At 40.4% G+C, this 25,428-nt stretch overlaps 2 protein-coding genes across 2 annotated transcripts in view; both read left to right on the plus strand.

Moving 5' to 3' along the window:
* Window positions 1-7,793: 7,793 nt before the first annotated feature.
* Micos10 (mitochondrial contact site and cristae organizing system subunit 10) overlaps window positions 7,794-25,428 on the plus strand; it is a 35,230-nt gene continuing 17,595 nt past the window's right edge. Inside the window, exon 1 of the mRNA XM_010614236.2 lies at window positions 7,794-7,941. Coding sequence (XP_010612538.1) covers window positions 7,878-7,941 — 64 coding nt within the window. The 5' untranslated portion in view covers window positions 7,794-7,877. The remainder of the gene's footprint in view (window positions 7,942-25,428) is intronic.
* Nbl1 (NBL1, DAN family BMP antagonist) overlaps window positions 7,874-25,428 on the plus strand; it is a 67,748-nt gene continuing 50,193 nt past the window's right edge. The window contains exon 1 of the mRNA XM_010614237.2: window positions 7,874-7,941. The gene's annotated coding sequence lies outside the window, so the exon portion shown is untranslated. The remainder of the gene's footprint in view (window positions 7,942-25,428) is intronic.

The raw sequence follows: 25,428 nt of genomic DNA on the forward strand, positions 1-25,428 counted from the left end.
TCATCATCCAGAGTAGGCTCCCAGGGGGAAGAAGGGCCTGAGAGATGAAAAGATAATAAAATCAGGAAGGGAGGAGTGACCTCTTGCAGAGCTTGTTGGAAGCCAAAGCAATTGCAGGAATAGTTTGGCCAAGAAGGAGACCTGATGGGTGGGAGAATAACATAAGAGCTGAAGGGAGAGTGGAACTGTTCTCACAGGGCTTTGAATGCTAAGAGCCTAGATGGTTTATTCTCTGGGCAAGGGCAGCCAACTGAGAAAGTTAGTTTATTAAAATTTCCATTGAAAATGTTTCCCAACCAGGACCGCTTAATCAGTTTTTTTCTGGCTGCCTACTGCTGTGCTGTTGTTTTCGTTTTTTTTGTGTTTTGTGTTTTTTGTTTTTCGTGGTACCAGGGATCAAACTCAGGACTTTGTGCTTGCTGGGCAGGCCCAGCACCAATGACCTACATCTCCAGGCTCCCGTTTTTTTTCTGGCGTTCTAAGCATGTCCGTATGGAGAGAGGAAGGCAAGACAGTATTGGAGAGGCCATAACAAAGCTTGGGAAAATATGTATCCCCAGGAAGATCTTCCCAAGTCCTTTCAGAAGTCGATCAAAGAAGGTGATCTTTCCCTCAACCACTACTTGAGAACTTCTGCAACCCACTACATGGCCACACAGGTTGGATGTGGGATTTCAAACCCAACCCAACAGGCAAAGTAGAGGGAGGTCAGTGTTGTCTTTTGGAACCCTTGGGTGAGGTCTACTTAGCTCAACTTCCTGAGCTCTTGATAACCAATGTCAAGGTCAAGGAGGTCGGTGGATATGGGCACCACTGCCCTCTGCTGGACGGATTGGCATCCTCCCTGAGACCTGTACTATATTTGGCTCCAGGCCAGTGGGTCTTAACCTTCTTTGGATCTAGGTCTCTTTAAGAATCTGAAGAAAGCTATGGACTCACAGGAAAGAAAGGAAAAAAGAAAGATATGCATATCTACATTGATATTTGAATAGAATAGAGTTTCTAGGATTCAAGGACAGACTCTAAACTCTATCCATCAGCCTCCCATGTGAAGATACAACTTCAGAAGCAGACGGACCTAAGTGCCCATTCAGGGCTCAAATACCCACTTGTTGGCTGTGAGGCAGAAGATAAATTAAGAGGCTATCCAACCTGTTTCTTGCCAAGAATGCATTTCCCCCCCACTCCCGATCCATGTTTAGAAATATTTTCTCTGCCAAACTGGTTTCATTGAGTATGGAATCATTTGTGTATACTCTAATTTTTAATTAAACCAAACAGAATAGGCAAGACCTAGCTGGGTCCACATAATCTGGGTTAAAAATTCAACTGGACATTGTTAGCCAGGGAAGCTGTTTTGTGGACAAATGTGTGATTTCGGCTGGCCTTTGGCATATGAGCACTCAAGATATGAATGTTTAAATTTCCACTGACTCGCACTCTAAAGTTTATAAACTTAAAGTACTTCAGTGATGTCTCTGGAGCTCATGCTGCCTCACAAATTACAAATTACATGGAATTTGAGTTACCTTTAAATGGAGGTAAACACAGAAATTCCACTTTCAAACATAGCTTTGCAAGCATTTCCCTCACACTCAAACTCTCTAAGGTCAATTCAGACATAACTAGCCACAAGGTCACCCTGAAACCCATCCTGATCCTTCCTCTTAAGCTTGTGTCTCACACTGTTGGGGCAGAACGTCAGTTGAGCACCACTGTGTACTTGGCAAGGCTAGTGCCAGCCATGTAAAAATGGGAGAAGATATTGTTCTCCCTCTTCATTCACTGAAGAAATAGTAGTTAAATGTCGGTGGTGTGCTAGGCGGCTCTGTTATTATACATAACAGAAACAGAAGATGACTGCGGATTGTGATGTGCCTCACGAAGGATTGTCATAACCAAGCGTCTCAGCATCACAAATGGATGGCTTAGTCCCTCTCGGCCAAAATCAAAGTGTCACTAGGGCCGATTCATTTCCAGGGGCTCAGAAGGGATCTCCCTCGCCTCTCCTAACTGCCAGTGATTGCTGGTGATCCTTGCCTTCCTTGGATTGTAGCCACGTGAGGTGACTCTCTCTGCTGTGTGCTCACGTGACTGTCTTTCCATTGTGTCTTGTGCCTCCTTTTCTTCGTGTGTTTGCTTGTGGTGCTTGGGACGGAACCTCTGGGTCTTGCAGGTGCTAGGCAGGGTTTCTACCACTGAGCTACCCCCCCAGCCTCCTTCTCCCCTTCTTATAAAGACACACATCGTGTTGGCTTAGCATTTGCCTTATTTTAGTATAATCTAAACTAAATCTGCATCAACCTTATGTATTTCCAAATGAGGTCACAGTATGAGGTTCTGGGAGGAAAATGAATCTGAGGGCCAGGGATTTAGCTCAGGGGTGCTGTCGCCTGCCTCCCTAGGGCAGGGTCATGAGTTCGATCCCCCATGCCAAAAAAAGAAAGAAATTGAATTTGAGAAAACACTATTCAACATGGTATCCATGCTTCAAGTCAGCAAAACTTTAAGTTGGCTGAGGGTCTGTCTTCTCCCTTTTCAAGAATGCTTTGATTTGGTTGGACTCTCCCACCCCTGTTGTGCCATACATTCAATATCTGCCCTTCTATCTATCCATCTATCTGTCTATCCATCTATAATTTATGTATATGTTATACACTTGGAGCACACGATCTAGTAGCTTAATCACATGGAACAATCAGGGCTGCCCCAGTGAGATACCACTACGGCCCTACCAGATTGACAAAAATATTAAAGTGTAATGAGCTGGGCAGGGTGGCACACACCTGTAATTTTAGCGCTCAGGAGGCTGAGACAGGAGGATCACCCCAAATCCGAGGCCAGCCTGGGCTACATAGTGAGACCCTGTCTCAAGCAACAGCAACAACAAGTGTAGTGAAAAACCAACTGTGGTGAGGGTGTAGAGTGATAGGAGCTGTCGTGTGTTTATGGTGACCATGGAAACGGGAATATTACTTTGGCATGAAACTTGGCAGGACAGAGAAAAGCTGAAGATCGCATTCCCTGTTGCCTTCCTTATTCATATATCCAATAAAGACACAGTGTATGCTACCGTGTATCGGGACATGTGTATACGAATAAGAAACTGATTGGCAGTAGTCTCAAACTGGAAACACCCCAAATATCCATAATAGAATAAATAAGCTACAGATTGAATATAATGAATATTATACAGCAATAAACCAGAACATATAATACAATCTTAAAGCATAGTAATGAGCAAAAGAAGCCAAATACCACAGAATGTAGACATTTGATGCCGTTTATATAAAGTTCAAACCAAACAAAATTAAATCCTGTGGTGTAAGGATGTGTGACCAGGAAATAAAATTTATTTATTTATATCAATGTATTTAAATTCATTTATGTTCGTGGATTTATTTATTTATTTATGTTCTTGTAATGCTGGGGATTGAACTTTAGGGCTTTGCACGTGCTAAGCAGGCACGTGTAAACTCAGTGGTAGCACTGAAATATATTCCCAGACCCAGGTAATAACTTGTAATGAATGTCAATAAAATGAGTGACATAACAAAACAAAACAAAGCAAAACAAAAAACCCCAAAACACAACCCCAAATAAATAAATAAAAAGGGCCTGGGATTTAGCTCAGTGGTGCGGCTGACTGCCTTGCAAGCCCAAGGTCCTGAGTTCAATCTCTGGTACCAAACCAAACCAAACACACTAAAATGAGCGACATTAAAGTCATTATCTTCAGGGAGCCTCAGATGTGATCTGCCAAAGGACACAGGGGAGGAGCTTCCGGGGTGTTATAATGTGCTTTTGCAACAATGTGTTGTGTTTGTGTTTTTGGCACTTTTCTGCCTGCTTGTTATATCACACACACACACACACACACACACACACACACACACACACACACACATCCAGGTGGGCATCTGGATGTTGGAGCCAAAGGAAGTAGCTACATTGTAACCATTTGACTCTGGATACCCTCCTGAAGGGACAAAATGACTTAGGATCCCTACTGAAACAAAAAGTGTGAATTCCTCCCTAGGAAATAAATTAGTTTTTAATTGAATGGAAACTATGAAAAAATTGCTGGCATCTAAAAGACCTTTATTTATGCAGGTGCTGTGCTATAAAACAGTCTAATCTGCCTTGTTCATGAAGCTGACTTTACAGCCCAGTAAACTAAAGAAAAGCCTTATGTTTAGCTGATGAACAAGTTGAGGCTAACATCTAGTCTACTTATGTGAAGGTTTTTTCTTTTTTATTTTCCTCAATCTAGTGTGAAAAAAGATGCTGGCTCCCTTGCTGTGAAATGGTTTTATTGAGAGTCTGTCTTTATCCACGTGAAATGCAAACTTCTATCTTAGTGAAAGTTGTGCCAGACAATGGAAAGTGGCACTAATGATAATAGCCATGACTCACACAGTGTTCCAACTAAGATCCAAGCACTATTTTAGGCAGTTTACAGCTATTAAAACATTTTGATAAGTTACTCTTGTGTTTGGAGAAGCCTCTCATCTTTTGAAAAGAATTTCCTTATTTTGCAACTCAAGATATTATAGCCTCCTATTGCATCTTTCCTGTCCCAGCCCTGAAGTCTTTGTCATTTTCCCAAGGAGTCCTAGTCTGTTTCATAGAGAGTGATGTTTAGAAACCAAAATCTAGGCTTGCCTATCACTACTATGTTCTACTGTCTTTAGGCCATTTACACAATCAAGACATATGTGCACACACTTACACATATATACATGGACACATATATGTATCTGTATCTTTTTTTTTTCTTGAGACAGGGCTTCCCTGTGTAATCTACATTGGCCTTGAATTTGCTCTGTGGCTTAGGCTAGGATGAAATTTGAAATTCTCCTGCCTCATCTTCCGAGGTGCCGAGATTAGAGGCATGTGCTGCTAACTTGATTTCTATTTTTATATTGATCTCTATTGTAGCAAATACTCTGAAGTCATACTGACAATTTCAATCCCAGTTCAGCAACACTGCATTCATTCAAGCTTTCCTCCTTTCCATGCTGGTAATTCCAGCACTGAGAAACCTATTTTTTTTTCAGCTTTAATTGAGTTTATTGGTACATCTTAGGGATACAGTACAGTTACATTCATTGTTGGGATGTTGTACCTCTACATGACAAGTCTTGGTTCTCATTTTTTCCCCTTGTCCCTGCCCTCCCTTCACCCCCTTCTCCCCTCCCCATCTACAACCACTTTATTTCCATCTTTTCATTATCTCACATTTTTTTTCTTTTCCCTTATTACCCTTCCCCTACCCATCCCACCTTCCCTACACCTTTAGCTCTTTTCTTCCCATTTCTAAATGTCAGTTATCTTATTAGGATCTTATGTATTATTGCAGATTATTCACACCAGAGAAACTATTCGGTATTTATACATGTGTGCCTTATTTATTTCACTTAGGAGTATATCTTCAATATGTATTCATTTTCCTATGAATGAATCTACTTTCTCTTTCTTTATGGCTGAGTAATATTCCATTTTATAGAAAAACCACATCTTCTTTATCCAGTTTCCAACAGATGGGCAAATGGGCTGTTTCCAAGTTTTAGCTATTACAAACTGTGCCGCTATAAACATGGGTGCTCATACTTCTCTGTGATATGATTCTTTTAGTTCTTTTGGAAATATACCCAGCAGAGGGATGGCTGGGTCAAATGGAACCTCCAGTCCAAGCTCTTTGAGATATCTCCATATTGAGAGAAACGTATTTTTAATCACTTTAAATGTAACTGATTTAAAATGAATACATTGCTTGTTTAAAAAAATACCTTCCCACTTGTATGGATTTTTGTTCTCTAAGAACTCTAAAAACTTAAGAGATTTCATTCATTTTCTCCATCCAATCAAAAAACATTAATCAAGCAAACACTCTGGTCAAATAATGTTCTAGGGCTGGGGATTCAGCAGTGAACAAACACTGCAGTAGGAGGGAAGCGGTGAGAAGGGAAGAAAAGACACAAAGCTGGAGAGTGGCAAAGCCGGGCTCTGAACCCAGACAGCCCGGCTCCAGGACTCATGCCATAAACCATCTGCCTCCTACAAAAGTCTACAACTCTCTTGAATCCAATAAAAATGCCTCTGTCCTGCATCTACACAGTGCAGAGCTTTGCGCATCTCCCATGCTGCCTAACTGCTCTGAGACTCAGTTTCCCCAGCTGTAAAAACGGAGACGCAGATGTTAACCTGCTGTGAGGCTGAGTGACACTGAGTGAGATGCCTGATGCTACTGGGCCCACATCATAGGTATTGAATGGAGTTAATTTTTCTTTTCTGGGGATCAAACTCAGGACCTTGTGAGGCAGGAGCGGTGCCACTGAGCAAAATCCCCCGCTCTTTCCTTTTCTTTTTCCACACAAATGCTGCACTATGGAGTTTCCCCAGAACAAGATTTCTTTTGTAAATTAATTGAATCACTCACTCGTCCAGTCATTTTTATATCCATCCAGTTCAGTTCATCAGGGAAGACCATACTGACCGAGGTCTTGGCGCTTGAACTGGGATCGCGCAGAGGTGCACAGATGAAGAAAGGGCAGCTGAGGTGTTTATGTTTTTTGTGTTTTTGTTTTTTTCGCTTTTTGGTACAGGCGATCAAACTTGGGTCCTTGCGCTTTCAAGGCCAGGCGGCGAAACCACTGAGCTAAATCCCTAGCCCAGGCAGCTCAGGTTCCTAACGAACTTCTAGATCTATTGCTAAATAACATGTTTATTTTACACATTTAACAATGTGTTTTCAGTACACAAGGTAGCAAGCACTGGGAGTGGGTAAGCTTTTGAGACAAGGAGGTGGGGACATCTCCAAAAATCTGCTAAGCAGGCTTCCTAAGTGAGTACACCATTGGGGCTTAGATATATTCTGTACACTAATTGGAATCATCAACAGCTTATCAGAGGTCTAAAATGATCAAATTTATATTTGTTGGTAGGGTAAAGGGTGGGGAAGAAATCAGTGATGCTAGCAAGGAGACCATATATGTGAATAGATTTGAGGTAGACCTCTTTGATTGGGGGAGATAGAATTTGGCAATGGTTGCCAATTACTTAGGAAGAACATATATATAAAAAGTGCATTTCTGGAACCCTTAGAGCCAACATTGTTTAAACAGCTGAGAGGGAAACATTAAAAAGCATCCCGTGAGGAAATCAAGAGAAGAATCAGAAGAGAATTAGGAAAACATGATGTCACAGGAGTAAGATGAACAGAGAACAGAATAAGAAAGATAAGGAGAGTGGGACTATTGGGTAGAATGTTGTATAAAGACCACAAAAGCGTCCGCTTGATTTGGCAGTGTGTGACTTCGGCCAGAGCAGTTTCTGTCAGTGTTGGGGGCGGGAACTCCGCTGTAATAAATGAGTGGATGAATGAATAAGCAGAAATAGTGAAGGGACTGCACAAATCCAGGGCTGTGGGGCGGGGGACTTAGCTCAGTGGTTCCACCCCCTGCCTCACAAGGGCAAGGTCCCGAGTTCGAGTTCCATACCCGGTACAAAAAAAATATATATATATCGAAAGCTGTGCCCTCCCTTCCCCTGGAGTTGGGGCAGAGGAACGGCCTTCTGGACCGGGATCTAGATACTGCCTAGAAACTGCCAGCCTCACCAGCCTTAAACGTAGCTCCAAGGTCAAGGTCACCTCCGGACTCTAGGCAACCTGTTACCTTGACTACCAACAGAAAAAAAAAAAACAAAACAAAAACAAAACCGGAAAGGACGGAAGCCATCCGGTCATCTCGCGATATCTGGAGTGCGAGCGCCAGTCTTCTGGGCCTGCCGCCTTGGCCGGCTCTCGCGAGACTTGCCGGGACTAGGAGTGCGGGAGCCGGCCGTGAGGAAAAGTGGAGCCGCGGGTGGGGAACATGTCGGAGTCTGACCTCGGCAGGAAGTGGGACCGGTGTTTGGCAGATGCAGTCGTGAAGATAGGTAAGGGCTTCTCGTTCCTGGCAAGCCCGGCCCGTAGCCGAGCAGCCCGGAGGGCGGACGGGCGCGCGGCCTGCTCCAGCCCGGGCGCTCAGGGCGAGCTGGGGCCGAGCGCGGACTGGAGGTCCCGGGGGTAACGAGGGGCCCAGGCCGCGCAGCTGCCGGGGCGGGAGGCTGGAGTTGCAGCCTTGGGCATTGCCGTCGGGGTGGCAGGTGGCAGGAAAATCGCGGAGCGCCTGGAGGGGAAAACCGCCGGACGAGACCTCGTGTGCGTTGGGCTTGGAATTCTTGTTGCCCCTTCCCCCGGCTCTGAGCCCGGAGCCTGCTCGGGAGGCCACACTGCCTCCCAGCTGAAGCGAAAGTGCCTTCTGAAGAAGGTCATCCGGAGTGTGTTATAGGCACTGTCAGGCCCTGATGCGAATCGCTGTCATTCCCGATCTGTCACCGCATTTATGGGAATCAGAGCAGTCTGGGACCCGAAACTGGAGACAGCAATGATGATCCGGAATGAGAGTTGCCCTGGAGAGTGAGAGCTTCGTCACTTTTCAGTCCTTGGTGTAACTCCGGGTTGTCTTGCCATGTACTCAGTGACAGCGCAAATTATGAAGTTGTCATAGTGTGTGTGTCTGTGTGTGTCTTACTCAGCGTGTGCTTAGATGCCTCCCCTGGATCAGGTGCAGCAATTTAATACATTACCATAAATAAGCTGTTGCGGATATGAAGTGGTCAGTGAGGTGTAGGAATTTGCCCAGAATCACAGCATTTAACCTGGCTTTTCTGGTTCTGGTACCTTTGACTCCCACACTCACTCTTCCACACTACTTTTTATTATCCATAGTGGAAATCTTAGGGTATTTAAGAGAACCTAGGATTGTGTCTTTGAATGAAAATGCTGGGAAGAAAGTAATATAGTAAAGCTCCGTGAAAGCAGGGATGTTTTCTGGTGTATTCTCTGCTGACTCCCCAACTCCTAGAAGAATGTACAAATTGTTGATGAGTTAATAAATGAAATAATTTATCACACTTACTGTTTCACTCCCAAATTCAGCACTTAGCAGCTCTGTAATTTAGGACACGTTAACCTCTCTGTGCTTGTTTCCACGTGTATGAATTAGTAATAATAATCACTACTATCTCATAGAGTTGTTGGGAGGATTAAATGAGTTTGTTTATAAAGGTTTGAGTGAGGCTCACTAGGTAGAAATTGGTCGTTCTGGGAGTGACCCCAAAATACAATTTTGTGTTAAAACTTTGCATTTGAACGAGAAGTAAATACTAGTTACTCAATAGTGTGATAGAGATGTTTAGAATTGGCTTTCTCATAGACAGCCGAGTTTGAGTTACCCACGCTCCATCCTCACCCTCACCAATATTGTAGCTTTGGGTAAGGTCTCTTCCACAGCTATGAAATGAGCATAAAGATTTACTTAACAAATTAAAGACACTAAAGGACGTTTTGAAAAATACATAAGATACCATGATACCTGGCATGTGTTATGTATTCAAGAAATGTAGTAATATTATTTACATTAACATGGTGCCATTGGTGACCACCTGGGGCAGTGAGGTGGAACCCTGTGATTCTGAGTGGGACGCGCTGCTGCGGGTGCGTGGGGCATGCGCTTGTGGAATGATAAAACGAGGCATGGTAAGATGTTACTACAGAGCAAAGTAAAAATAAGAGATTCAGGCTTTCTGTTGTAGAGCTTTTGTATATCAAGCAAATGCAGCCGGGATTTAGTTCAGTGGTACTGTCGCCTGCCTCCCAAGTGCAAGGTCCTGAGTTTGATTCCCCCATAGCAAAAAAAAAAAAAAAAAAAAAAAAAAAAAAAAAAAAAGAGCTCAGTGCAGCCAATAAGATATTGCAAGGGAAGTGGGCCTTCAGCTGGTCTTTGTAGAAAGGCATGGACTTGGATATTCATATTCAGGGAGAATGGAAGAGCCTAAGCAGAAGTCATGGTGAACCTTTCCGGAGGAGGAAACTGAAGCATGGAAAGGTTAAGTATCCAGAAGTAGGGGACCTGGGGCTGGACTACAGGCATTCTAATTTCAGGGGCATAATTCACTAAAGAAAAGAGCGGATTAGGCGAAGTTGGAAGCGTGAAGGGTCTTAGATTCCATTTTTCTTAAAATAATTAAGAGCTGCTTTTGACTTTGTCACACGTATCTGCATATTCAGCATCTCTACATTAAAATCTGTTGCTTCCTCTACAGGTAAGCTGGTGGGGAATCACGGGGTGTTTTAAGAAACAGATATTTATTCCACTGTGGGCCACCCAGTGAGGAAATAGAGAGGCATAAGTCATTTCACTACTCTCAACGGGGAATTGATATACTGTAAATGGAATTTTGGTATGATCATTCTGGCAGTGTTCTGGCAGAGTGGATTTGGAGTAGAGGAAGCAGGCAGTACTGTGTATATGATTGATAAAAGATCGAACTCAGACTGGAAAGGAAAGGGGTGCATTTGAGAAACTTCAGAGTTTTTCCCATTTATCAAATGGAGATAGTAGTATCTCATGTAGGCCAGCCAGTGCCACGTATGTAGCAGGGACTCAGTAAAAGTACTTGCTCTCTCTCTCTGGTTAATTCTTCATTTCTTGCAGAGATGACTTCAAGGTCAGGTAAGTACTAATGTCATTGATCGTAGTTTGGAAGTTAATGAAAAGGGATATGAACAAAATCCATCGTACCATATGAGACAGGACAATCAGGACAAAGAACCAGAAACTGATTACATGAGCTGGCAGGAGATCAGAAGAATGTAGTGAGAAAAAAAGTCATGATTTGGTTAGTTTTCTTCTTAGTTGAATGAGAGTGATCAAGGAAAACTTCAGAAGGTTTAAAATTTGAGGACAAAACGAGTTCAGATTTGAGTGAATTTTCCCTTTAAGATTGACCTTAGAGAAAGGACAGAAGAGTAAGAGAGAGAAGGCCTGGAAAACTTTGTTTGACCTTTTATGACCATGATGGTGAACGCTTTTTCTATTAAGTGTGGCTTCCTGTTCCAATGTAGCTAGTGAAGTTCTAGAACTCCCTAGGCCTTTTTTGGCCCTGTGCTTTTCTGTTACTTCAGAATGGAGATGGTATCTCAGGGAATGGAGGTTTGATGGAAGATGTAGGCAAAGAAAAAGGCTTTCAGCACCATTTTGACAGTTTCTTATACTGACTTTGCAGAAACTATAGGGACAGGAACTTTTGTGAGCTCTTCCCTGTTTGCTTGTCTTACACAAAGTGTTTTCATTCTTTCTCCCTGGGTTTGCTAAGAGGTGACTATTTTGTGTGTGAGGCTGGACATCAAACCCAGGGCCCAGTGCTAGGCAAGTGTTCTACTACTGAGCCCAAAACGTGGAGGTTTTAATTTAATTTAATTTTTTTTTTTTTTTTTGGTGGTACCAGGGATCAAACTCGGGTCCTTGCGCTTGTGAGGCAGGCCACAGAACCACTGAGCTAAATCCCTGGCCCTAATTTTTTTTTTTTTTTTGAGAGAGAGCGGGTCTTGCTATGTAGTTCAGGCCGGCCTTGAACTAACCATGCAGCCTAGACTGGCAGTCCTCCCTCAGCCTCCACACTCAGCTAAAGGCATATCTTTAGTATAGGTACTGAACTGCTTTGTTGGGTTGCTTTCTCAGGTACGTACTTTAGGTAGTGGAGTGGTTCTTTTTAAAAGTGTTCCTCAAAGATCTTTGAATAATACCTGAATGGAAAGTTCTCATATCCTGCAGGGAGAGATGTATCTGTAACGATACCCTTCCCTCTATTATTATCATAATAAAATAGTACAGAATATTTTCCCCTGTTAATTTTGGTGTTGAAATACCTACTTATTTTGTATTTTGTGTGTAAAAGGATAGGTGATTTCTAATAACTGATAAATTAAGACCATAGATTAAAAAAAAACAAACAAACATTCCTCCTTCTCTGTTTCAGCCCTTGTTCCTTTCTTTTCCTCTCTTCCCCCAACTTTTTTTTCCCCTAGTGGTGCTGGGGGTGGAACCCAGGATCTCCATCCAGCTCTGCCACTGAGCTGCACTCCATGCTTCCACGTCACATTTTTATCCCTCTCTGACCTGTGTCTTATTCCTGCCATTGCTCCTCACGTGCGTTGCATGGTTCATCCATAAAGTTTGAGTTTTTTTTTTTAATAACCTGTTCACTTTTAAGGAGTTCCTATCCTAAGTGTGCTTTTTAGTCTCTGTCACATTCATTTTTCTTAGTAGCATATATCACCTTCTGAAATATGCAGTTTCTGTCTGATTGTTTCACCTCATTCGAATGCAGACTTCATTAAGAACTAGACTGTTTTAAGCCGGGTGTGGTAGCGTACGCCTGTAATCCCAGCACTCGGGAGGCTGAGGCAGGAGGATCACTGAGTTTGAGACCAGCCTGGGCTACATAGTGAGTTCCAGGTCAGTCTCAACTACATAGTGAGACCCTGTCTCAAAAAACCAAAAAAAAAAAAAAAAAAAAAAAAAAAAAAAAGAAAAGAAAAGAACTAGACTGCTTTGTTCACTGAGCCCCTCATCCTCCAGGGTAGGGGAGGCATCCCATACTGATTGTCAAGTGAATAACATGTATTGCTGAGGATTTGTTTTCTGCAATATTTGTTACTCAGATGCTTATTAATTGAATGAATTATCATTTAAATTAAAAAGTCCAAGAATATTTTACATTAATTTCTGCCACTTTGCGTTTGATCATGTGTCCTGGAACTGTTGGAAATTTTACCAATTTTTTATTTCATTGGGGGATATAAATTAATGTCAGTAGAACTTAATAATAAAGTATTGGAAATATTTGGGAGTAGTCAACCAAGAAACATAAACCAGAGATCACTTTGTATTTAAACAAATATGTAAAGGGTGATGTTGGTTTGAACAGTAGTGCCAAAGCTTTACTGCAGGAAATTAAAAGGAGTGAAGAATGTTACATTTTATGAATGGTATGTTCCATTAGTTCTATGTGAATGCGTCATTAATGGTTTTTGCTAATTTTATAGATTTATTTTTAAAGTTTTTTCAGATTTATGGAATACTCTGGTTTTCTTTCTCCACTCAGTTCAAGGGCTGTGCCATTCATTTTCCTGAGAAATTCGTCTTATGTGTACTCACAAGTGTGGGTAAGGCACACATTTCTTGTTACTGAGCATAAAAAGCATAGTATCTTGTGACTGTAGACAGCCTGATAGTGCTAGCCTCTACAGAGTTGATGTCCTTAGTTTGGTCTTATTGCTATGGATTGGAAGGCAGGTTATGTTTGGTTTCTACATCCCAGGGAAGGTAAGATTTTAGATTAAAAAATTGCAGAGCTTTGAGATTTCCAGAGTTTGTTTCCTTGTGGTTTAAGAGTTCTTGTGCTTGAAACTGTGGGTCAAGCAAAAACTGTCCTTGCCCTCAGAGGCTTGCTACAACTCAGTGTTGGAAGCAGGAGGGTGTGCCAGTGGGCTGTGGACCTCACGACCAAGTTGTTGGTTTTGTGGTGGCAAGCAGAGCCTCAAGCTGCAGTTTTATGGGAGGATGCCCTAAGCAAGACCTGATTCTAGCATTTCCTGATTAATTTTCAGATCCTAGGAATCCATAATGTTACTTGAAAGCTTTAAAATGGGCTGTACCTCTTTTCCCTCCCTTTTGCTCCATGGTGAGACCAGAGTGAGAAGTAGCTAGCCTTATTAATCTGTATATTGGCTAGGAATTCTGGTTTGTTCTAAAAGAAGGGGAGAGATGTTATGGTAGGGAGAGGATTGCCCCATGCTGTAATGCTTTTTTGGGGGGACCAGGGATGCTTGATATTTTTGAAAAAGGTTCTCCTTCAAGTATATCAAACCAGGTGTATGGAAAAATGCAAGGTGTGGATGCTAACAAGCTGTTCAGTTCTGTGGACTGTGGTAGCATAGGCAGGCATTTTGTTTTTCCTTTTCCTGTTTTGTTTTTTTAATTGCAAATCAGTTTATGAATAAGTACCCTCCCTGTGCCTTGGTTTCCTTGTCTATATAAAGTGATAGTATCCTCAGAGAGACATTACAAGTGAGGGTAAAATGACATAATTTCTATAGAACAGTTAGAATGTTGCCTGTACTTGATAAAAATTAGACATGTAAGTGAAGGGTAGAGGTCATAAGGTAAAATAATTAGCACTTATGAGCTTGACTATCACAGGTGGTATAAAACTGATAATCACTATTCAGTTTACATGTGTGATTTTTTAAAAATACACTTTATTTTAACTTTATCCTTTTCCCCCTCAGGCCCCCTTTCCTCCCTATGTTCAAAAGCTTTCTTTCCATTTTCCACTTTTTCCTTCTATTTTCACTTTTTTCCTTCTCCCTTCCTTCCTTTCTTCCTCCCTCTTCCCTTGTTCTTCCCATTTGAACATTTTCTTCCCATTTCCAATATCTGGTATACATTTTAGTCCTTATTTCCACTTTCAGTTTCTCACAGAGAAACAATGTGGTATTTAAACATGTGTGTCAGATTTATTTCACTTAAGAGTATGGTCTCAAGGTCCATCCATTTAGCTATAACTGTCTCAAGCTCATCCTTCTTTATGGCAGAGTAGTACTCTGTTGTATAGTAAAACCACATTTTCATCCACTCCTCGGTTGATGGGCATTTGGGCTGTTTCCAAGATTCAGCTATTATATTCTGCTGCTATAAACATGGGTGTGCATCTATTATTGTGGTATGATGCTTTAAGTTCCTTTGAGAAGTTACCAAGGAATAGCTGGGTCAAATGGAATCTCTAGTTTTAGTTTTTTGAGAAATTTCTACACTGATTTCCACAGTGGTTGCATTAGTTTACACTCTCACCAACTGTAGGGGAGGGTTTCTTTTTCCCCATAGCCCCTCTAGCATTTGTTATTGGTTGATTTCTTAATAGCTGCCATTCTTTGGCCAAAAACTGAAAACCTTCATGTTAAAATCAGGAACAAGACAAGGATGCCCACTATCACCACTTCTCTTCAATATAGTTCTGGAAACATTAGCCACAGCAATTAGACAAGAGAAAGAAATTCAAGCAATAAAGATAGGAAAGGAAGAAGTTAAACTATCATTATTTGCTGATGATATGATACTCTACATTGAAGATCCAAAAAACTCCACCAAAAAACTTCTAGACTTAATTGACAGATTCAGTAAAGTATCTGGATACAAGGTGAATACCCAAAAATCAATAGCCTTTCTATACACAAATAACAGACAGACAGAAAGAGAAATAAGGGAAAAAATTCCTTTTACAATAGCATCCAAAAAAATGAAGTATCTAGGAATCAATCTAACAAAAGAAACAAAAGATCTCTACACTGAAAACTACAGCACTCTGAAAAAAGAAATCGAAGAGGATATAAAAAAATGGAAAGATATCCCCTGCTCCTGGGTAGGAAGAATCAACATAGTGAAAATGGCCATACTACCAAAACTGCTATATACATTCAATGCAATGCCAATTGAAATTCCAACGCTATATTTCACACAACTAGAAAAAAGAATTCAAAAATTCATTTGGAACCACAAGAGACCTAGAATAGCAAAAGCCATTATAGGCAACAGTCACATGGCCCCAGGTGTAACAATTCCCAATTTGAAACTATACTACAAAGCCACTGTGATAAAAACAGCATGGTACTGGCAAAGAAATAGGCCTGAGGATCAATGGAACAGACTGGAAGACACAAAAACAAATCCAGATGTACTCAGCTACCTCATCTTCGACAAAGGAGCTCACCATCCTCAGTGGAGGAAAGATAGCCTCTTTAATAAATGGTGTTGGAAAAACTGGATATCACCCTGCCACAGATTAAAATTAGACCCTTATCTTTCGCCATGCACTAAATTAAAATCCAAATGGATTAAAGATCTAAATATTAAAACAGAAACATTAAACTTGCTGGAAAGTAAGTTAGGCAGAACTCTGGAAGACATTGGTATAGGAAAAGACTTTATGAACAAATCCTCAGTAGCACGGGAACTAGCAGAAAGAATCAACAACTGGGATCTCATCTTACTAAAAAGCTTCTGTACTTCAAAAGAAACCATTAGCAGAACTAAGAGACAATCTACAATGTGGGAAAAAATTTTTACCAGCTGTACCTCAGACAAAGGACTATTATCAAGGATATATAAAGAACTCAAAACAATCAGTCCCCCCATATATAAAGACCCGATCCAAAAATGGGCATCCAAAATGAACAGACATTTCTCATACAAAGAAGTGAAAGCAGCAAGAAAATATATGAAAAAATGTTCCACATCACTGGTCATTCGAGAGATGCAGATGAAAACAACACTGAGATTCCACCTCACCCCACAAAGAATGGCTGCTATCAAGAAATCACACAATAACAAATGTTGGCGGGGTTGTGGGGAGAAAGGAACCTTCCTCCATTGTTGGTGGGAGTGCAGACTAGTGCAACCACTATGGAAATCAATATGGAGATACCTCAAAGAGCTTGGACTGGAGGTGCCATTTGACCCAGCCATCCCTCTGTTGGGTATCTTTCCAAGAGAACTAAAAGAATCATATCACAGAGAAGTATGTGCACCCATGTTTATAGCGGCACAGTTTGTAATAGCTAAATCTTGGAAACAACCTATTTGCCCATCCGTTGGAAACTGGATAAAGAAGTTGTGGTTTTTCTATAAAATGGAATATTACTCAGCCATAAAGAGCGAGAGAATAGATTCATTCATAGGAAAATGGATACATATTGAAGATATACTCCTAAGTGAAATAAATAAGTCCCACATGTGTAAATACCGAATAGTTTCCCTGGTGTGAATAGTCTGCAACAATGCATAAGATTCTAATAAGATTACTGACATTTAGAAATGGGAGGAAAGGAGCTAAAGGTGTAGGGAAGGAGTGATACGTAGGGGAAGAACAAAAAGGGAAAAGAAAAAAATGTGAGAGAATGAAAAGATGAAAATAAAGTGTTTGTAGATGGGGAGGGGAGGAGGGGATGAAGGGAGGGCAGAGGTAAGGGGAAAAAAATGAGAATCAAGACTTGCCATGTAAAGGTACATGATCCCAACGATGAATGTAACTGTACTGTATCCCTAAATGTACCAATAAACTCAATAAAAAAAAAATAGCTGCCATTCTTTCTAGAGTGAGATGGAATCTCAGCATTGTTTTAATTTGTATTTCATGAATTACCAGTGATGTTGAACATTGTTTCATATATTTATTTGCTGTTTCTAATTCTTTGAGAAGTGTCTTTTCATTTCAGATGCCTATTTTTGAAGTGGGTCTTTAAATTTTGAGGGTTTGATTTTTTTGAGTTCTTTATATATTCTTGATAATAGTCCTTTGTGTGATGAATAGCTGATAAAAAAATTTTTCCCATGCAAGGGTTGTGTCTTCACTCTGTTGGTAGTTTCTATTGCTGTGCAAAAGCTTTTTAATGCGATGAGGTCCCAGTTGATTCTTTGTAGTATTCCTCGTGTAGCCTGGGCTTTGTTCATGAAGCCTTTGCCTACCCTATGTCCTCAAGCATTCTACCTATTCTCTCTTCCAGCAAATTTAGTGTTTCTCTTTTAATATTTAGATCTTTGATCCGTTTTGATTTTAGGTTAGTGTGTGGTGAAAGATATGGGTCTAATTTCAATCTTTGACATGTGGAAAGCCAGTTTTTCCAGCACTGTTTATTTGTTTATTTATTAAATATGTAGAGTTGTATTAATTTACCCTCTAAAACTTACTTATCTCAATGTTCCATATTGTATCATAAAAATGCTGAAAAGCCACATAGATTTAATTTATTTAGTATTAGTTTCCTAAAGTTGCAAGCTACTCCTATCTGAGAAACATTGTTTCATAGCTTAAAAACTCCAAGACTGTTGTCTTCAGTATCAGACACAAATAAAAGATGTGCCACACCTTTGGATGATCAGGACAGTGTGACCACACTTGGCATTCTTTTTCCAACTTCCCAAAAAGAGCTCACCAGTTAGGCCTGTTCCCATGCCAAGCAGAGGAAGACAAAGGAATTCTGCTGTTAGGAAGCTGTCCAGCACCATTTATTAAAGAGGCTATCTTTCTTCCGGTGAAGGTGTTTGGCTCCTTTTTCAAAGATAAGCTGGCTGAGTATGTCTGGAATTGTTTCTGCATCTTCTAGTCTATTCCATTGATCCTCAGGTCTGTTGTTTTGCTAGTACCATGTTGTTTTTATCACAGTAGCTTTGTAGTATAATTTAAAGTCAGGGATAGTGATATTCCTGGCCTTGCCTTTGTTGCCCAGAATTGCCTTTGCTATTCTAGGTCTCTTCTGGTTCCAGAAGAATTTTAGGATTTTTTTTTTTTTGTAATTCCATGAGCTATGGCGTTGGAATTTTGATTGTGATTGCATTGAATTTGTATAACAATTTTGGGGAGTGTGGCCATTTTCATTATATTGGTTCTTCCTATCCAAGAACAAGGGATATCTTTCCATTTTCTGATACTCTCTTCAGTCTTCTTTTTCAGAGTGTATAGTTTTCATTGTAGAGGTTTTTTACTTCCTTCGTTAGATTGATCACTAGGTGTTTCATTTTTTTTGGATGCTATTGTGAAAGGGATTGTTTCTCTAATTTCTCTCTCCATGAGTCTGTTGTTTGTGTGCAGGCTATTGATTTTTGAGGGTTGACTTTGTATCCAGCTATATCACTGATTTTGGTTATCAAATCTAGAAGTTTTTTGGCAGAGTTTTGGGGATCTTCTATGTAGAGTATCATCCACAAATAATAATAATTTAACTTATTTTTTTTCTATCCTTATTCCTTTTCTTTCTCTTGTCTAATTGCTGTGGCTAGTGTTTCCAAAACTATATTGAACAGGAGTGGTGACAGTGGGCATCCTTGTCTTGTTCCTCATTTTAGAGTGAAAATTTTCAGTTTTTGTCCATTTAGTATGATGTTGGCTATTGATTTGTCATAGATAACTTTTATCAGATTGAGATAAAGGCCATGTATACCAATTTTCTGTAGGGTTTTTATCACAAATGGGTGTTAGACCTTGTCAGATGCATCTGGATCATATAGTTTTGTCCTTGGCTCTTTTAATATAGTGTATTATTAATTTGTGTATGTTGAACCATCCCTGCATCCCTGGGATGACTCCTACTTGGTCACTGTATATAACCTTCTTGATGATTTACTGCATTCTGTTTGCCAGTATCTTATTGAGGATTTTTGAATCTATGTTCATTAGGGAGATTGGCCTGTAAGTCTCCTTTTTGGTTGGATCCTTCTCTGGATTTGGAATCAGGGTAGTGCTTCCTTCCAGGAGTGAATTTGGGAGTATTGCTGCCCTTTCCATTTCATTTAAGAGTTTGAGAAGTAGCAACAGTAGGTTTCTCTAAATTCCTTTAGAATTCAGCAGTGAATTGATCAGGGCCAGGGCTTTTCTTTGTTGATAGATTTTTAATTACATATTCAATTTCATTGGCTAATACTGGTTTATTTAGAATTTATGTCTTCTTGATTCAGTTTTGGTAACTCATGTGTATCTAGGAATCTGTCCATTTTTTCTGTATTTCCCATCTTTATACATATGTCTCAAAACAGTTTAACACCAGCCATTCTGGTAAGCCCTTGTGCAAAGTATGTGCAGATAGCCACTGGCCCTACTCTCCTTGAGGAATGAGAAAGGGAGGAGGTGCCAGTTGAATTACATCTTTGAGACTGTGTGGAGAGTTAACAGGATGACCCGGAGGAAGACTACTCCAGACCTCAGGAGTTGTCCAGGGTTCCAGAGGAGAGAGACTCTGGCTCCTTTGGGGAGTCATGAAAATGACTACCACTTACTGAGAATTACAGGGTATGTGTCAGGCACTGTGCTAAGCATGTCACATTTTACGTGCATTATCTGCCTTAATCCTCAGAGCCTTGTGCGGTATTTTCACTACAAGGACATGGAAGCTCACAGTGTCTGTGAACTCTAGCTGTGCTGCAGAGTTGGGTTGGATCCTGTTGTGTCTGCCTTCCAAAGCCCATGTCAATGTAGGAGATGTCTGGTGAGTCAGAGGACTCGTATCTCCATGGGCCAAAGTTGAGTAGGAAGGGTAGAATGGATGGAGCGAGATAGGGAGGTGTTTTTACTACTTGCTAAGAAGTTTGGGTTTCATCCTAAAGACACTGTGTATCTGTAGAGACTTTACCCTAATGTTTTCATGTGAATTTGAGCAGAGGAGCGATTCTTTTATTACGTAGTCTAAAACTAACTTCCAGAAGGCACTTGTGCTGATTTCTTTTGTTTAAATGCTGATTTCTTTTAAGAAATGTTTTATTGAGATACATTTCACATACAATAAACTTGCCTATTTCAAGTACATAATTGTAGTATATTCACAGAATTATGCAACCCTTCACAATCTAATTTTGGAATATTTTAAATTTTCTCCAAAAGAAACCCCAGACACAGTTATTCCCATTTCCCAAACCCCAGACCCAAACAACCACCAATCTACTTTATTCTGGGCATTGCACATAATGAAAATAATATGATATGTAGTCTTTCCTGTCAGTCCTCTTTTCACTTAGCATGTTTTTAAAGTGTATCTATATTGTAGCATGTATAAGTACTTCATTTTTTATTACTAAATATTCCAAGGTATGACTGTACCGCCTTTTGTTTATCCATTTACCTGGTGATGGACATTTAGTTTGTTTACACTTTGAACTATTCTGAATAATGCTGTTGTGAAAAGTGTACACTTTTCATTTTTTGTACTGGGTATTGAACTCAGGACCTTGCGCTTGCGAGGCAGGCAGGGTGCCACTGAGCTAAATCCCTGGCCCAAGTGTACATGTTTTTATATGGACATGTATTTTCATTTCTCTTGGGTCTGTACATAGGATGGAATTGTCAGATTGTATGGCAGCTCTGTATCGCATTTAGGGAATTTTAGTGACTGTTAGCTACAAATGGCGTGGTTGAATTTCTGACTTCAGAAGAAGAGAGATCACGGGTGTAAAAGGAGAATGAACTGGAGAGGGCTCTCATGAAGGTAGGGAAATAAATGGGTTATATTTATTGCAGAGTCATGCTGAAGACGGGACCATGAGACGAAATAAAGCCAGAACTGAGATGGGAGCAGAAGTGCAGAAGAGACAGAGAAATACTGCCCGGATGAGTAGTATTTACCGAACTTAAAATGCAGAGCTCAAGAGTGCGAGCAGCCGGTGCTGCCAAGTCTGCTTACGAGAAAATAGCATACCATTGGCGAGTAGGAGAGGCAGGAGGGCAGCCCAAGTGACATTTGGAAATTTATTCATTTCTGTTATGTCTTGAAGTAGGTAACTGGTTATATGTATCTCAGTCAGCAGTGATGAAAGTTAATGAATTGCCGTGCGTTCATCTTCATGAAAAGAAAGGATTTGACTCGTTCCTTCCTTGCCAAGAAAGTAGAACAGTAAATGACTAAGAGCTGACCTGCCTTAGGGTTAATCAGCAGATTTTGTGTATTCGTTCAATAATGAAGTACAGTTAGATTGTTTAAAGCCATTTAATGTCAGAACATTCTTTACTGAAAGAGGCCATTGAGTAAAGTCATGGAAAAAGAAAGCAAATTATTGTTTTTCGTTAAGTATCAGTTCATCTGATAAATGTGGGTTACCACGAAGCGTTGGTGGCCCACCCAAAGCTGCCTTTTGGTGCCCTGTGTTTGCAAACTGATACCTCACCATTCCATGGGGTGATATCAGTTAGGCTAAACTGAAATACTTCAAAGGTTTTTAGTTGTTTATTGGTTTAGGTTTCAAAGTAGTACATGGTAATTATCGAATTGCCAGCCATATTTTGTTTGCTTTACGTGTTTCTAAACAATGTGAGTAAAAATACTTTTTCCATTTGTGGCAACAGCATGAATGATGGAACATTGTGATCTTGCTAGAGGAGAATTTTCTGTTGCCATTACAGAATAATGTAATTAGGCACTATATAGAACTTGAAAACGTTTAAATTTTTGTTCTGGCTGTGGTTTTATGCTTTCCTAAAATGTGGCCTGAAACAGTTTATTAGTAAATATGCTGAATTGCTTTCTTTGGCAAGTGTATTTCAGTTTTGAATCCAAATGAAAATACAAATATTTACTTACAAAAGTTGTTTGGTGTGGTAATACTTTTACTATGGCCATTGACCCCCCACTAGAGAAAAGTTAGGGCATTACTAGATTTGGTCCTGTTTTTTGAGAGGCCAAAAGAGGGAAAGAGAAAGCTAACATTAACTGAGTGCTGTTAATCTGCTACCATAGTTGGTACACTCATATATTATTTCTCTTTTTTTGGTACCAGGGATCTGATGTTGCACTTCCAAGGCAGATGCGGTGCCACTGAGCTAAATCCCTAGCCCTATATTATTCCTTTTTTATGGTCTCAGCAACTAGTTGAGGAAGTTTATAGTGTCTTTTTATCAAGAAAAAAAAATTTTTTTTTTTTTTTTTGGTACCGGGGATTGAACTCGGGTCCTTGCGCTTGCAAGGCAGGCCACCAAACCGCTGAACTAAATCCCCAGCCCCTAGGAAAAAAAATTTAATGTTCAAAGAAGTTTACAGAAATTGAAAAGTTGGAGTTCGCACGTGTGTGTGTGTGTGTGTGTGTATATGTGTGTGTATGGTTGTTTTTTTGGTGCTAGAGAGGAAACCCAGGGCTTCACACATGCTAGGCATGAGCCCTACCACTGAGCTATACTTCCAGTCAAAGCTGACTTCTAAACTCTGTGCAAATATGAATAATCCAAAATAGCCAGAATTATTTTTTAAAGGAACAAAGTTGGGGGACCTGTATTACTTGATTTCAAGATTTAAGTTACAAGACAATGTGGTACTAGAGATAGATCAGTAGAGTAAGACAAGAGTCCAGAAATAGGCCCATAGATACCAGCTGTGATGAAAAAGGTGAATGTTTAAAGTTTTTAAAAAAATTATCACAGTAAAAGACACATTGTCTTTTAAACACTCAAAACACTTCCCTTCGCTGCAAATACACCTATCCCATTGTTCTTGCCTCTTTCTGAAGCAGTTCTGGAGCCCTCTTTTGTGTCTTTAGGTGCATTGTCATGGTCACCTCAATGTTCTCAGTTAATTCAAAACATTTATCTTTGAGGGTCATTTTGAGTTTGGGGAACAGCCCACAGTTACATGGTGCCAGACTGGTGCATGAGGAGGATGAGGACACACAGCAATGTTTTACAAGCCTGCCTCTGTCGGGTGGCACTCAGTAGCAGCATGTACCATCTCATACCTCGTAAAGACCAAAAGACTTCTAGAACCGCTTCAGAAAGTGGCAGGAATCATAGGGCAAGTGTATTTGAAGCAAGAAGGGAGTGTTTTGAGGGGGATTAATGGCAGTGTGTCTTTTATTGTAACAAAACTTTTGATGTAATCATTCACTATTTTTTCAATCATCCTTTATATATGCTCAGTTCATTTTGGACAAAGGCAAATTAATGGAAAAAGGAAATCTTTTCAACAAATTGTGCTAGAACAATTGGGTACCCAAATAGAGACAAAAATGAACTTCACTTGGAAGGGTCATAGACCTAAATGTAAAGCTAAAACTATAAAATCTGTAGAAGAAATATAGGAGAAAATTCTTTATGATCTTGGGTTAGAAAGGATTTCTTAGGATGCGAAAAACAAAAATTGTAACAACAACAAAACAATTGACACACTAGAAAGAGCTATAGTCTGCAACTTGGGGTGGGTGATGGCAATATTTTTGTCATTTAGTGTGTTAGTAAAGTGAATGTTTCTTTAAACTTTGCCAGCTGTGGCATCCATTAATGAATTGGTTAGCAGGTTAATGGGATTTGCTCTTGGTGGATATGATATTCATTTTGCTTTCCTTGGATAGCCCTGGTTGAATAACCTCTTTGAACTTCCGCACAGAATGGGTACCATGTGAGAACTAGAAGGAACCTTAGGGATTAATTTGGTCTAGTGGTTTTTAAATGTCTTCTGTAGCAGCACCTCGTGAGGTTGGCAGTGGGTGGGGGTAGTACCAAGAGGAACTCGGGGAGGCCGAGGAAGTGGATTTTCAGTCAGGTCTCTAGCCTCTCCTACCCCACTGAGTAGAAAAGTTCCACACTGATCTTTTTTTAAAATTTATTTTGTTTTGTTTTGTAGTGCTAGGGTTTGGACCTGGGGCTTTCGCACTAAGCTACATCCCAGCTTTTTTAATTTTTTATTTTGAAACATTTATTGTGATCCTCCTGTCTTGGTCTCCCACAATGCTGAAATTATAAGTCCAGTTCATCTGTTTTATATAACTGTTTTCTGTGAAATTTTTTATTTGGAAAGTACAGTTTTATTGTGCTGAGGGAAAAAAGCAGATAGCATTAATCTTTTTCACCCTTTTTGTTTCACAGATTAGAAAAGTGGTCCTGGTAGGTTCAGACATGTTCCTTGGGCTATGTGTGTAGGTGATTGGTTTGGCACTCGTTTCTTCCTTGTTGTGGATATTGGGCAGATTTGTCTATGAGACTTCTGGTTTACTGATCTTCTGATTATAGTTTATGTCTCTTCTTGGATTTACCCAACTATTGGGGTCCCGTACACTTGGCACACACACATACACACTGGTCCGACTCCCTCATTTGGGAGCTTGGTTTAAGGTAGTGTTTGTGTTGAGTGTGACTCTTACCTGGAAGCCAGGGCTTGACACATTGAGAAATCGGCCCCTCATTTCCTTGGTCCTTGGCTCTTTGTGCCCTTGATGAAAGAATCTATTAAGACGCTAGGCCATGCACAAGTATGGGTAGAATGTATTGTAAAGTACACCTGGTGTTCAGGGAATTAATATAATTACAATGCTTTATGGATGTTTTTACTTAGAAGTTCTTTTGGAATTGCAAAATGCCTTTCTGTTCTTTCAGATGGTCACTGTTTTCTTGGGAGCTTTAGTTATACAAGGAATTTAAGAAAGAAAATTTGAGAAAGATAAGTTCTTAATTTAAACCAGGTCCTAGACTAAGCCAAGAGTATTCGCTTCCTTGTATCATTGGGGCTGTAGGCTGTGGCAGCCAGGAAGGCAGTGTGTCTTGTTCTGGAGTTAGATTGTCATGTAGTCAGTTATCAGACATAATGTGAACATTGTATAGCCTTAAGGTGTTTTTGTGCTCTGTGGGATTGCTAGGGTTTGAGACTTAACAAATGATTATAAATGTATTATACATAGAAATCTTTCTCTAACTAACTGGCAGTGCATGCTATTTTGAAACCCCCTTTTTCCCTCAGGCCCACTGATGTCTAACTACTTGCTTAATGTGACTAATGTGACTACATCCTATTTTAGCCCTTACAGTTACACCACAGACCATCTCTGCCTCACCAAGGGATAGCTGTTTAGAATCATGTCACATGAGGGAGCTCATTAGCCACCAGTGCTCTGTAGAACCCTGGAGTATGTGTAGCCCCTCAGGGACAGGATGGGTAGGATTCAGGATATAGGTCTGGATGCTACTTGGATTCCTGAAACAGCAGCTGACTTTTTTTTTTTTTTTTTTTTTTTTTTGGTT

Source organism: Fukomys damarensis, unplaced genomic scaffold (assembly GCF_012274545.1).
Source record: "Fukomys damarensis isolate Sample0158 unplaced genomic scaffold, DMR_v1.0_HiC HiC_scaffold_23, whole genome shotgun sequence".
Taxonomy (NCBI): domain Eukaryota; kingdom Metazoa; phylum Chordata; class Mammalia; order Rodentia; family Bathyergidae; genus Fukomys; species Fukomys damarensis.